Source organism: Taudactylus pleione, unplaced genomic scaffold (genome assembly GCF_031769625.1).
Source record: "Taudactylus pleione unplaced genomic scaffold, aTauple2 ptg001351l, whole genome shotgun sequence".
Taxonomy (NCBI): domain Eukaryota; kingdom Metazoa; phylum Chordata; class Amphibia; order Anura; family Myobatrachidae; genus Taudactylus; species Taudactylus pleione.
Genome location: NW_028285751.1, coordinates 1,746,785 through 1,761,181, shown reverse-complemented (window position 1 = coordinate 1,761,181; position 14,397 = coordinate 1,746,785). Strand labels below are relative to the sequence as shown.

The window sequence follows — 14,397 nt, the reverse complement described above, 5'->3', positions numbered from 1 at the left end:
AAAAAAAAATAATGTAAGAATCCAGTCCAACGCCTCGTGGATTTTGTAGTGGGTGAGCAAAACATTCCAGCGATCCCAGCAGTGTTCATTCCTGGCGAAGACAACTTCCAAGCAGATTTGGATCTTCATCCTGAGGAATGGCTGCTTCATCCAGAATTATTTATTCAACTATTTGAACTGTGTGGTCAGCCAAATGCCAACACGTTGGCGTTGCGATTGAATTACTAGGTGCAGAAGTTATTTTGCCAGGATCAGGCATCTGAGTGCATTTCATATATACGCAATGTCAGTACTTCTCATTTATTTATTTTCTCCAGTGGTTTTCCGCCTCTAGAACGCTGTATCGGGCTAGGAGGAAGAAGGCCTGGCATTGCCTGACATGCAACTTTATTGTCTAGGTGCTCAGTTTGTGCACCTTCAAGATTGAGTTCATCCTCAGGAGCAGGGGGATGCACTTTTGGCTCTACTTGTGCGGGTGGGCTTAAAATATCCCCCTCTCCTGATAGAGGCACGTAGAGTTTGGATGACAGCAGCCAAGATTCTAGTGGAATCTACAGTTGACCCCTACTCTCCACTATGGGGCAGCTCTGAGAACTTAGGACCCGATTCAGACCCGAAGGCTAAGCCACGGACGCACGCTATGAGCGATTGTCGCCCATCTGCGCAAGCATCGCAGTGCGCGCACTAATAACTGCGATCGGGAATCGTGCGCTCTTAACACAAAGACTAAGCGCTACTTTGAGTGACAGCGCCGTTTGTGGATGGTAACAGGGGAAGGTGCTTGTGAACGGGAGTGGTGCTGTGAACGCAGGCGTGTCTGGGCGTCAAAACTGAGTTTTATGGGTGTGCATAATTAGCATGGAAGCGTCATTGTACACGTCACTTGGTTGTATTTCAGCTTGCAGTGGAGTAGGGTCTACCTCAAGCAGTGCGTGCAGCTCCGATGGTTCTCAATGGTTCTGATTAATCATACAGTACCTGGAGATGACGTGTGTTAGGAAAGAAAAATGGGCGTCTTTGCGCTCACTCTGCCGTCGCTCTCTAAAACATAGAGGGCGTCCTTACACCAGACAGTGCGATCGCGGCATTTGTGTACCCATCGCCTTTTGGCAGCGAGAGAGCGCAGCTTAGCATCCGGGTCCGAATTAACCCCTTTGTACTCTCAAAGGGAAATCTTTCTGTATGCCTAACAGGGTGGATCCTGTGGGGTATTTATATCAGAACGGGATTCCACAATTCTTTTCTTAGCTGTCCCTTCATTTTCTGCCTCTAATCTCACATGTTCTTTAGGTACTTGCAGCTCAGGCATGCCCTCTACACGGTGGGGGAGAGTCCCCCCGTTCTGTCTTTTGCAATCGGGCTGGGGGCTGGGCTCCCTTAGATTTCAGTGGGAAGTGAACTTGGGTACTCTTTCACGTAAAGACTGGGTTTTTTTTTTTGTTGGGCTCCCCTCGCGTGGCCACGGCATTTGCCAGATGATAGCAGATTCAAGTGTACCTTTTCAGGATGCAGTTAATTTAGGTTTAGGCATCCCCAGGCGGGACTTAGGGTTAGGGAGGATTGGGGGGGGGGGAGGGTGGGTTAGTATACTTACGAGCCTATGTTGGGATGTCCTCCCTTCGGGCTTCTGTATGAGAAATCGGTCAGTATTTCATACCGATTTCCTCTTCTTCATTGGGTTTATTGGACCCCCATCATGCTTAATGGTTTTGGATGGTTGTGGAGCTTTTTGTGCTGGTTTCTGGCATCTGCTTTGGACTTGTCCCCAAGTCTCTTCATTTTGGTCCCGAGTTAGTGGGAGAATGGGATCAGGATACCTCAGTTTGACCCTCGTATTTGTCTTTTTGGTCTCGGTATAGCTGATTCTTTGAAATCCTATTTACAACTGTATGTTAATAATCTTAGTATTAGCTACAGTCTGTATTGCCTGGACTTGGATGGCTATAAATGCTCTCCCCTTTTCCTGGTTAATGTAGCAATCTCTCATGAGCGATTTATGTACAGACCATATCCTCTCAAATGTGATAGGCCCTGGGCCCTCTGGCAATCCTCCAGATATCTTACCCCCCAGCTCTGGCTGATCTCTTTATGTTGGACTACGTGGGTGTCTCCGCTGCTTCGCTAGATTGTGTGTCTTTAAATTGGCTATTTCTGTCATTTCCTATGTTTTGTCTTTTTCATATGTTGTTAATTTTAGGAATTTTTTTTTTTAAAAGGGGGAGGGCATTCCAGTCATCCTGGTAGTGCGGGATTGGCCACAATGAGCGTGGTACAGGCATTCTCAACATGGCTTAACCGTGGTTGACTTGAACAGCGATCTAAACAGGAAAGAGTTTGTCTGAGGATTTGATTTAGACTGTGTTTAGGGCCAGGAAATCCCTTTCTGGGCAGGATGTATCAAGCATCGCATTGTGGATGCGACACATCCTGTCACCTACAGCGATCATAGGACTTTTAGGTGGCCCGAGATTCTTTCTGCGCATGTGCGAGCCGCGTGGAACCCTGGGAGGGATCCTGAAGTATGTGGAGAGAAGCCCATAGGCTTCTATTAGGCCAGTGATTTTCAACCTTTTTCAATGCGAGGCACACTACGCAAGATTTAAAAATTGCCAAGGCACACATCCAGCGTGCGCGACCCATGAAAAAAACACACACACTACACTGGCCTCCACAGGAATAAAACACTCTACACTGGCCTCCACAGGAATAAAACACACTACACTGGCCTCCACAGGAATAAAACACTCTACACTGGCCTCCACAGGAATAAAACACTCTACACTGGCCTCCACAGGAATGAAACACTCTACACTGGCCTCCACAGGAATAAAACGCTCTACACTGGCCTCCACAGGAATAAAACGCTCTACACTGGTCTCCACAGGAATGAAACGCTCTACACTGGTCTCCACAGGAATGAAACGCTCTACACTGGCCTCCACAGGAATAAAACGCTCTACACTGGTCTCCACAGGAATGAAACACTCTACACTGGCCTCCACAGGAATGAAACGCTCTACACTGGCCTCCACAGGAATGAAACACTCTACACTGGTCTCCACAGGAATAAAAGGCACATACCTTGGCCCCCACAGAAACAACAAAAAAAAAAAAACCACACATTGCTCCTCAGGAAAAACAATCACATAGATTGGGCCCAAAGAATAAATCAAAAACACATTCACACAAATAAATGAAAACCTTGTCTGACCTCACAGAAAATATAATCCACATACCTGTTAGTGCAGAGCGGTCGGCAGCGCGAGAGCGTGCAAGCATGCAGGAGAGCAGTCTGTCTGTCCTGCGGAGCGGGCATGGTGGGTAGGTAAGACAGTGACTGAGCGGGCTTGCGGATCGGGTATGGCGGGCGGGCTGAAATTGCAGTGTGCGTGACCTGTGATGTTATGCCGCCGCATCCATGCAGGTCACAGCCCGGGCGCACCTGAGTCTCCCAGAGGAGCTCAGCGGCAGCGCTGCCCGGTTCACAGATCTGCAATGTGACCGGTGGCCTTGACCGCCGTTCCTGACGGCGCTGCTGCACGCCTCACAACTGCCCACGGTACACTAGTTGAAAACCGCTGTATTAGGCAATGCCAGCTAGCTTTGTGCATATGGGAAATGCAGTCAAACTGAGTTTTGGTCACATTATTCCGTTAGTACATCTCGCCCTCAGAGAGAAACTTACCATAGTGTGTGGTGAGTGACAGTTTTTTTTTTTTTACTTGTCCGTTCAGTAATCCAGGTTCCTACTGTTCTTAAAGGAAGTTCTGAATTCGGAGTTGAAACTTCGAACAGATCATTGAGCGTCTCCTGGATGATGCAGCTTGGAGCCTTCATTGAGAAGCTGTGTAGGGCTTCCACCTGGTTGTCTGTTCACCAGATTCTATTGGTTTCATGTGTCTGCATCCAGGGATGCGAGTTTTGGAAGGAAAGAGCTTATCACTGCGTAAACCCATCCTTAGAGTCAGCTTCAGGATGTCCTCAGCATGTTCCCAGTGCCCCCAACAGGCAAATAAGTAAAGAGAATATTTAGAAATTTTATATAAATCCTTTTTTCTTCTTCAGGGTCCACAGGGGAGACATTGGGGTGCAGGTGGGACTTGGAGGACCGGACACCAACAGCAAAGCTTTTCATTCCCAGGATGCTCTGGTCCTTCCCCCTATACCCCGCCCACAGCTTGAGGGCACCTCAGTTTGGTTGGTGTCTGGCAGGAGCTGGATCACCGTTATACAGAGGGGCTGCCCCAGCTTATTTTTATCATTTACCTTTATTTTCATTTATTCTAACTGAGCAGCAGCGTGAGACAGTCCTTTGTACATCTGCGCCATCACCCCTCCGCGGCACCGTGACACCAGCCCTCGGCTAGGTACTCCCGAGGGGGACTTAGCTAGTGATGCTCCCCCGACCCCAGACTGCAGCCGGGACTAAAGGGGACAGGTAAGGCGGATCCCCGCGTCTATGTGCAGTCTTCCCTCAGGTCTCAGGAGACAGACCGGAGGCGCTGATGTGGACACCGGTTCGCCCAGGACTCCACTAGACCACCATGGAATTACAAGCACTGACGCAGGGCAATTCATAGCCAGGGGACCCGAGGGTTAATGTCAGCACAGGGAATAAGGCGCTTTCCCTGCGGCCCCTCCCCCAGCTCAGGACGCCATTCCACTGCGGTCTTGCTGTGCCCTGAGCTGCTCCTCCCTCACCCTCGGCCCCCTCTGAGATGCGTGGCAGCCATTTTCTGCAACATGTCTCCAGGAACGCTGGGTCCAGTCTCCCTGTATACCTCTCCCATGGGCCAGGTTATACAGCGCTATATCCTGCCAGCCACTGCGCTCTGTGTAGTTGATGTTAGTGCCCACTGTAGTTATATTATATACTCTACACAGACAGCAACACTAGCACAAGTCACATACAAATGCAGTTATACTGTATACCCTGCAGTGTATGTGACTTGTGCTAGTGCTGCTGTCTGTTTTCCTATTACTGTCCGCTTATACCTTTCCCTTTATTCTACTATAACCCTGACATACCAAGGTCATTGTACCTCACATCTCCCTATATTTGTGAGGGCTATCGCATACTATATATCGCTGTTGCGCACTACATTGTGTCAGATTGTTACATTATTCTTGCAGCTATGTCTGGCAGAGGAAAGAATAACCAGCAGCCTGATGCTCCCACTCTGGTGTCCTGTAAGTCCTGCTCAGCAGGCTTAGCCCCAGGGGACCTCATCCAGGATGGTCTTTGTGCATCTTGTTATACTGCCCCGGGCCCATCACCCCTGGTGTCCTCTCTTCAAGACCCACCCTGGGCTACTTTTTCACAGGTGCTGGTAAAAATTGCGTACCACCTATCAGTCCCCGTGGTAGCTCCCCCTATGGGATGGCCACAGCAGGTACTCCCTGCAATCCTTTGCCTCCCCCATGGGTATAGTCTACCTCAGTACAGAGTCTGGCGGATACCTCCTACAGCCTCTCAACAAATGCTGCAAAAGGAGAGACCCTTACCCAGTAACCTACTAAGCGTGCTGTGTTATCTTCCCAGTCCTCCCAGCTATCAGAGTCTGATGTATCATCTGGGGAGGCAGAAGACACAGACCTCTCTCACTCTGACTCACCCCCGGGAGATGAGGAGCCCCCTCTAAGTTGAATATACCTGCACTTGTAAGAGCTGTAAAATCTATTCTGCAAATAGAAGAGACCAAACCCGCTCCTAAGGGAAAACAGACACTTTTTTGAGGAAAAAGTCGTTTTACCAGAGTTTCCTCACTCAGACCAGCTATCTGATCATATGAGTGACGCATGGAATATGCCCAGTACAAGGTTTCAGCTGCCTAAATGTTTAGGTTCCTTTTACCCTCCTCCAGCTGCTGATTGCACTAAATGGAAAGTTCCCCCAGCAGTGGATTCCCACGTTACACGTCTGGCTAAGAACTCTACCTTACCTATCCATACTGCAACCTCCTTAAAGAGAACTATGGATAGAAGGATTTAAGCTTGCCTGAAATCTATATATTCTCTTACAGGAGGTATTACTCGTCCTGCCAGGCCTAAGGCCTGGGTGGCAAAAGCCATTGAGAGTTGGGCAGAGGCCCTAGAAGAGACCTTTCCCTCTGATGCTTCGAGGGAACAGCTGTCCTACATATCTCACATTAGAGATGCAGCCTCCTATTTGAGTGACGCACTTCTATAGTAACCCGCTGTATTGTTTGGCTCTGCTCATGGAAGGCAGAGTTGGACTCTAAAAAGGCATTGAAGTCTCTGCCTTATTCTGGGGATATACTGTTTGGCCCAGATTTGGACAAAATTGTGACTACCTTGGCAGCTTCCAAGACTGCATTCCTGCCCTCTGCGAAGCCTCGGATGTCATCCTTTCGTCCTCAAGGAAAAGCTAAAGGTCAATCCTTTCCAAGGCATCAGACATCAACTAAGGCCTCCAAGCCTAGGACCAAACAGACCTGGGCTACTAGACTCCACCTACCAAATCTGAGGACAAGCCTTCAGTCTGATGGGGCAGGCCTCTCCCTGGGAGCTCCCAGGGTGGGAGGCCGACTTCTTAAATTTACCCATTTCTGGCATCAGACCACATCAGATGCCTGGGTTCAAAACGTGGTCTCCTGTGGATATGCCCTCGACCCCCACCCCCCTCCAGCAGTTCTTTTGCACAGGACCTCCATCGGACCCAAGGAAGGCCCTGGTGCTTCAAAAGGCCATTCAGTCCTTACTGCTGTCAGGAGTAAAAATTCTGGTCCCCTCCTCACGACGAGGGAAGGGCTACTATTCTACCCTTTTCTTAGTTCCAAATCCCAACAGGTCTCATAGGCCTATCCTCAACCTCAAGTCTCAGAACAAGTTTATCGATGCCCAGGTTTAGTATGGAAACCCTCTGCTCTATTGTCCTGGCTATGGAGCCTGGGCACTTTATGGTGTCTCTGGACATTCAGGACGCCTACCTACATGTATGTATAGTGCATTCTCATCAACAATATCTCCAGTTTGCTATACTACAGCAACATTACCAATTTCAGGCTCTGCCTTTTGGCCTTTCAATGGCTCCTCGGGTCTTTACCAAGATCATGACAGCCTATCTTCGTCATTAAGGGATCAGGCTGCTCCCATACTTGGACGATCTCTTGCTTTTAGCAAGCTCATCAGAGATTCTTCACCACCATATACAGGTAACCATTGCCTTTCTACAAACACACTGTTGGCTGATCAACTGAAAAAAAGTCTTCCTTGACACCTTCTCAAAGAATGGTAGATCTGGGAGCCCTCCTGGACTCTCAGGTTCAGAGAATCTTCCTAACAGCAGACAAAGTCTCGGTATTACAGCATTGGGTGCGCTGACTACTACACAGTCACGATTCTCAATTCACTCTGCAATGCAGACCCTGGGATCCATGGTGTCCACCCTCGACATGGTGGAGTTCGCTCAGTTTCATTCCAGGCCCCTACAACACCTGATTCTCTCCAGGTGGAACGGGCTGCCTCATCTGCTCAGATCTTAGACGATGGGTATCTCCCCGGAGGTTTGCCTGTCCCTAGCCTGGTGGCTACAGATGTCCCATTTAAACAAGGGACGACTTCTTTTTTTTTTAGGGGCACTCATGTCGCTCCCCCCTTTTTAATATTTCATCTGGACAGGGCTGTTCTTAGACCGCGCCTGGGCTTCCAGGTGGTTTCTCGTTTCCAACTTAATTAGGAAATTGTGGTTTAGGCCTTTCAATCAGATCGCTCGGCAGTTGAGGCTTCTTTAGATGTTGTCCGTGCTCTGAAGATCTACGTGGACCGTACTTGTTCCATCAGGAAATTGGACTCCATCCCTTTTTATGGAATCCATATAATACGAAGAGGGTCAGCTAACAGACAGACTTTGGCCAGATGGCTTCGCATGACTCACATGCTTACACTCAGACGGGCCTTCCTGTACCAGCTTCAATAACTGCTTATTCTACTCGCTCTGTGGGTCCCTCGTGGGCAGTCCGACGTGGCACCTCTGCTGAACAGCTATGCAAGGCAGCCACGTGGTTTTCTGTCCACACCTTTCTTAGGTTTTATGCCTTTGATACATTTGCCTCTCAGGATGCTTCCTTCGGACGTAGGGTCTCCTATCAGCTCAGGAGCATTCCCGCCCTTGAACAACTGCTTTGGGACATCCCCATTGTTTTCCTGTGGAGCCCTATGGACCCTGACGAAGAAAATGAGAGTTATGGTAAAACTTACCCTTGTTAACCGTCTTTCTTCGAAGTCCATAGGGTCTACAGGGCACCTGACCTGACGCACCTGGCTTCTATGGGTTCTTCTCCTGGTCACTTGTTTCCTTCTCTGTGTGAGAGTGTGATTCCTCAGTGTACCAGTCTTCCTTCTCTCCTGTCCTGCTCCTGCCTTGGGCTTGTTAACAAAACTGATGTGCCCTCAGGCTGTGAGCGGGGTATAGCGGGAAGGACCGGAGCATCCTGGGATTTTAAAGCTTTGCTATTGGTGTCCGGTCCTCCACATCCCACCTACACCACAATGTCTCCCCTGTGGATCCTATGGAAGAGAGCGTTAATGAAGGTAAGTTTTACCATAACTCTCTCCTTATTTAGTGCATTGGATGACAATGGGAATCCCTCCCTTTACAATCTTGATGGATGTTTTAGGAGAAGGTTCTTCTGTTAATCTTTTGTGTTGTTTGCTCTCTTTCATATGGTATATAGCTTGGATAAGCATAACTGAAGGCTCCGGCAAACATAGGGTATAGGAGGGCAGCATTACGGACAAGTGTTTTTAGAAAGTGTCTGCACTCCTCAAGCACATCTATACCCCGAAGTATTCCCAGTGTGACTCAAAATAAGAGTTTAACGCAAGTAAAAAAAAAAAAAAAAAATGCTCTTTTCAAGAAGGAAAGGGAAAAAACTAATTTATGGTATTATATATATTTTTCAGCAACTAGTGATCCTTCAGTTGTTTGTTTATGATTTTCTGTTTCAGTAGAAAACTTGCCCATTATTCAGATCAAGCAGGAAAGTTCACCTTCCAATCTCCAATCACAAATTTGTGCTGTGGACACTGAGAATTCCTGCACAGAACACACAGCCCAGACCTTGTGCACGAAACGTGGAAAACCAGTAAAGTCCATTAATGCAACCAAAAACTCTTCACACACCAGCACTAAACGGAATGAAGTAGCAAAGACTAAGGTGACAGCTCGAGAGAACATTAACACAGAACAGTCGTTAAAACCAGTAAGTGCCAATGATAAAGATAAAACATATATGGGCAAGACTGCAAAGAAACTTTCTTCAAAGAAACCCTTTGAGTGTCTGAGATGTGAGAAGAGCTTTAACTGTAGATCTCACCTTATTATGCATCAGAGAGTGCACACTCGAGAGAGACCTTATGTGTGTGAGTGTGGGAAAACTTTCACTCAGAGTTCTAATCTGTTTAGGCATCAAAGAGGCCATCGTGGTGAGAGGCCCTATGTCTGCACAGAGTGTGGGAAAACCTTCACTCAGAGCTCATACCTGATCATTCATCAGCGGACACACACAGGAGAAAGACCTTATGCATGTACTGACTGTGGGAAAAGTTTTCGTGTAAACTCTACACTGGTTAGACATCAGAGGGTTCATGTGGGTGAGAAACCATATATATGTAACAAATGTGGAAAGAGTTTTACGCAGAGCTCTTACCTTCACATCCACCAGAAAACACACACAGAAGAACGGCCCTTCACCTGTAATCAGTGTGGCAAAAGCTTCAAGGTCAACTCTTCTCTACTGCGACACCATAGACTGCACCTCGGGGAGGAAACCTACTCATGCAGCTCGTGTGACAGACAATTTCCAGAATTGTCCAGGCTGCTCTCTCATCAGAAGACTCACAACTGCTCGGAGGGAAGAGCAGAAATGCTAGAGGCTTGTGACGAGGGGTTCCTGTATAAATGGGACCAGTGAATCGTAGACTTAAGTCACAGAACATCTAATGTTGTATTTTTAGATGCACCTATAAAACATTTTGCATGGGACATTTTGTTATTAGAAGTAGTAATTTCTGAAAGGAGTTTGCCATTTCCAAGTTTGTCAGCCCACCGGCCCCCATATTTTTGTAGTTTAATCCCTATTTATAGCAGCTGATATACTCGCACATATTGAAATTTTATGTGGATAGAAACTAATCATAATCTGTATAGATTTTACCTTTTGTACAGACACAAAAAATTTAAATAATGCCTAAAATTAACCCTCCATGATTAAAATGTCTACATCTGGAGCAACTGGAAAACAAAAAAGTTCTGAATACCTTTACAAATATTGTATATAATAATATTCCCTGGAATACCTCTTAAAATGTACAGCCATGGCCAAAAGTTTTGAGAATGACACAAGTATTGGTTTTCACAAAGTTTACTGCCTCAGTGTTTTTAGACCTTTTTGTCAGATGTTACTATGGTATACTGAGGTAACATTACAGCATTTCATAGGTGTCAAAGGATTTTATTGACAATTACATTAGGTTTATGCAAAGAGTCAATATTTGCAGTGTTGACCCTTCTTTTTCAAGACCTCTGCAATTCACCCTGGCATGTTGTCAATCAACTTCTGGGCCACATACTTGACTAATCAATGTTTGGAGTTTGTCAGAATTTGTGGGGTTTTGTTTGTCCCCCGCCTCTTGAGGATTGACCACAAGTTCTCAATGGGATTAAGGTCTGGGGAGTTTCCTGGCCATGGCCCCAAAATGTTGATGTTTTGTTCCCCGAGCCACTTGGAGCACCTTGCCATAAGGCACAAGTGATAACTATCATGCTGGAAAAGGCATTGTTCCTCACCAAACTGTTCTTGGATGGTTGGGAGAAGTTGCTCTTGGAGGATGCTTTGGTCCCATTCTTTATTCATGGCTGTGTTCTTAGGCAAGGGAGTGGGATCACTTACAATTTTGCCTGAGAAGCAACCCCACACATGAATGGTCTCAGGATGCATTACTGTTGGCATGACACAGGACTGATGGTAGCGCTCACCTTTCCTTCTCCGGACAAGCGTTTTTCCAGATGCCCCAAACAATCTGAAAGGGGATTCATCAGAGAAAATAACTTTACCTCAGTCCTCAGCAGTCCAATCCCTGTATCTTTTGCAGAATATCAGTCTGTCCCTGAGGTTTTTCCTGAAAAGAGGTGGCTTCTTTGCTGCCTTCCTTGGCCATCCTCCAAATGTCTTCGCCTCACTGTGCGTGAAGATGCACTCACACCTGCCTGCTGCCATTCCTGAGCAAGCTCTGCACTGGTGGTGCCCCAATCCTGCAGCTGAATCAACTTTAGGAGACGGCCCTGGCGCTTGCTGGACGTTCTTGCGTGCCCTGAAGCCTTCTTCACAACTACTGAACCTCTCTCCTTGAAGTTCTTGATGATCCGATAAATGGTAGATTTAGGTGCAATCTTACTAACAGCAATATCCTTGCCTGTGAAGCCTTTTTTCTGCAAAGCAATGATGACTGCACGTGTTTCCTTGCAGGTAACCATGGCTAACAGAGGAAGAACAATGATTTCAAGCTCCACCCTCCTTTTAAAGCTTTTAGGGGTCTATTTACTAAGCAGTGTTAGGAGACAGAGTGAAAAGTGATAAGTCTGTGATAAGGTGCCAGCCAATCAACTCCTGTCTCCTAACACTGCTTAGTAAATAGACCCCTCAGTCTGTTACTCTAAATCAGCATGACAGAGTGATCTCCAGCCTTGTCCTCGTCAACACTCTCACCTGTGCTAACGAGAGAATCACTGACATAATGGCAGCTGGTCCTTTTGTGGCAGGGATGAAATGCAGTGGAAATGTTGTTTTTGGGATTAAGTTAATTGTCATGGCAAAGAGGGAGACTGGAATTAATTGCAATTCATCTGATCAGTCTCCATGACGTTCTGGAGTATATGCAAATTGCCATCATAAACACTGAAGCAGCAGTGACCACCAATACTTGTGTCATTCTCAATACGTTCGGCCATGGCTGTAGACCTATAGATGCAAATCAATGTATTATGGCAGTTTAAGATTGGTGGTTGTTGTAGATCTGCGTTCTATTCACAACATAAATAGCGAATTGTGGGCCTGATACAGAGATGTACGCTGTGCAATAATAGCTAATGCCGCAGGAGAGGTCTTGTGTAACTAGACGCTTCCTGCCGGCGTATGTGATCCGCAGCTGTGTCAGAGGAAGCGGCTTTGGATCCCTTTGCGGGACCTTCAGTGTTTTCATACAGCTAAAGCTTCAATACGCTGAGAAAATGAGACACCCCCCCCCCCCCCTTTTCTGGAACGCTGTCTGACATGTTCAGGCCATTTGGGGGGTGGTATCACTCAGGCCCTGTGTGGTCTGTGTATGTATCTGTAGTTCCACGTTCTGTGAATGGTTCCCCCTATATATGGCCATAGCTATGTATTACTGGCTTCCTCTTCCTGCAGACCATTATCTATATGTCTACACACAAAACATTTTCATTTCATCGCTGTAATATATTAAGCTGATCTGATCAGGCATATTCTAAGTAGTGAAACTTTAATACTGTGTTAGGCATTATGTGTGTGTGTGTATATATATATATATATATATATATATATATATATATAAATAGATATAGTTACATATTGATATGTAAAGGCTTTTATTACAGATTATAACCAGTATTTACCTATGGTTACGAGTTAATCCATGATACAAAGTAGTCACCACACTCGGGACAGTGCTAACACTTATTCATTTCCTTGTTATATCTCTGAATTCTTCCTGTTTATTGCACTAACATTAAGAATTAAAAATGAGAGAAAAAAAAAAAAAAGATGTCTACAGCATACACAGATTATAACCTTCATTTATATTTGTAGGCAACATGTTACCTTGGAGGCACAATCACTCACCCCTATGAGGGCTAAACATTCATATGAAAAAAAAAAAGAAATGTTTTGTAGCCGCTATGATTGTGTAAGTTATATAGCAAAGAGCGCGTCAGGAGATGGTCTCATGTCTAGTTAGGGGTCATGCTGACTTTGAATATTCTCAATATAAGCTTTTAGCTGACAGGTACAGTTCTGCAATTTGTGCCGATTGTCAGAAAATCCCAATTTCAGAAATAATGAAAGTTTCTTAGTTATTTTTATCAGCCAGAAACCGTCAGTTCTTTATGATTTTCTCTGTTTCAGTAGAAAACTTGCCCATTATTCAGATCAAGCAGGAAGGTTCACCCACCAATCGCCAGTCACAAATTTGTGCTGTGGACACTGAGAATTCCTGCACACAACACACAGCCCAGACCTTGTGCACGACAGGTGGGAAACCAGTAACGTCCTCCAACGCAACAAAAAATCCTTCACACACCAGCACTAAACCAAAAGAAGTGACAAAGACCCACTTGGTATCGCGACGGAGCATTAACACTGAGCAAACTTTAAAAATAATGAATCTCAGCGAAGCAGGTAAAACACATTTGGGCAAGTCTGCGAAGAAACCCTTTGAGTGTCTGAGATGTGAGAAGAGCTTTAAATGTAGATCTCACCTTATTATGCATCATAGAGTGCACACTCGAGAGAGACCGTATGTGTGTGAGTGCGGAAAAACCTTCACTCAGAGTTCTAACTTGTTTAGACATCAAAGAGGCCATCGCTACCATAGACGGCAAAGCTTTTCATGTCTCCAGTGTGACAAAGACTTCCCAGACCTGAGCAGACTCCTCATACATCAAAACGTCCATCACAGTTTGGAAAGAGGAGCCAATGGTTTTGTAGAGACAAGTGATGCATATAGAGACCAGTAAGTCTTAGTGCTTTCTAATAAATGATTTAACTTGATAAAGACGGTAGTAACATAGATGAATTCGATAACCTCCTAGACTGCTGGATAATGGCACATGACAGCCCCACCTGCTGGACTCCGACACAAGCGTACAGATCATCAGTACAGGATACGTGGTTCTGGTCCTCACATGATGAAGTGAGGGGACAGTAATTCTGGGTAATGTTCTCCTGCATGCAGTAGGATAGGACAGGGGGCTGCTCTGTATTATGCTGGGTACACAACCCAGCGGCTGTCCGGCACGCAGACCGAGTGACCGATTTGGGAAGCATACCCACCAATTGGCTGCTCGATATGTGTGGCCAGACATCACAACTGGGAATGCATTTAATTGTCGGCGGTTCTTGCAGCCAGTGTAAGGGTCGGTTAGTTGCCCGTACACCGCTGCAGATGCGCATGATATATATCCCATGTACTGCACGACTGACGCCGTGTATCTGTGACCAATGACATTCACAGAAATATTGTGTACACACGAGCCGACACACCAACACAATATATCTCATATTGTGTACCCGGCGTTACACTGTAACGCACCGTATGCGCCATGTGAGGCATATCTACGTAGCGTGTACCCGACGTTAC

The 14,397-nt window shown here is 46.3% G+C and overlaps 1 protein-coding gene across 5 annotated transcripts in view; it reads left to right on the top strand.

Annotated features, from left to right (window-relative positions):
• Nucleotides 1–13,248, top strand: part of LOC148443030 (uncharacterized) — a 107,602-nt gene extending 94,354 nt beyond the window's left edge. For 4 of the 5 annotated variants that reach the window (XM_088463379.1, XM_088463382.1, XM_088463378.1 and 1 more), the window contains one exon: nt 8,971–13,248. In XM_088463379.1, the coding sequence (XP_088319505.1) occupies nt 8,971–9,935 (965 nt within the window). In that variant the 3' untranslated portion in view covers nt 9,936–13,248. The remainder of the gene's footprint in view (nt 1–8,970) is intronic. The other variant, XM_088463380.1, reaches the window with a different exon arrangement.
• The last annotated feature ends 1,149 nt before the right edge of the window (nt 13,249–14,397 follow it).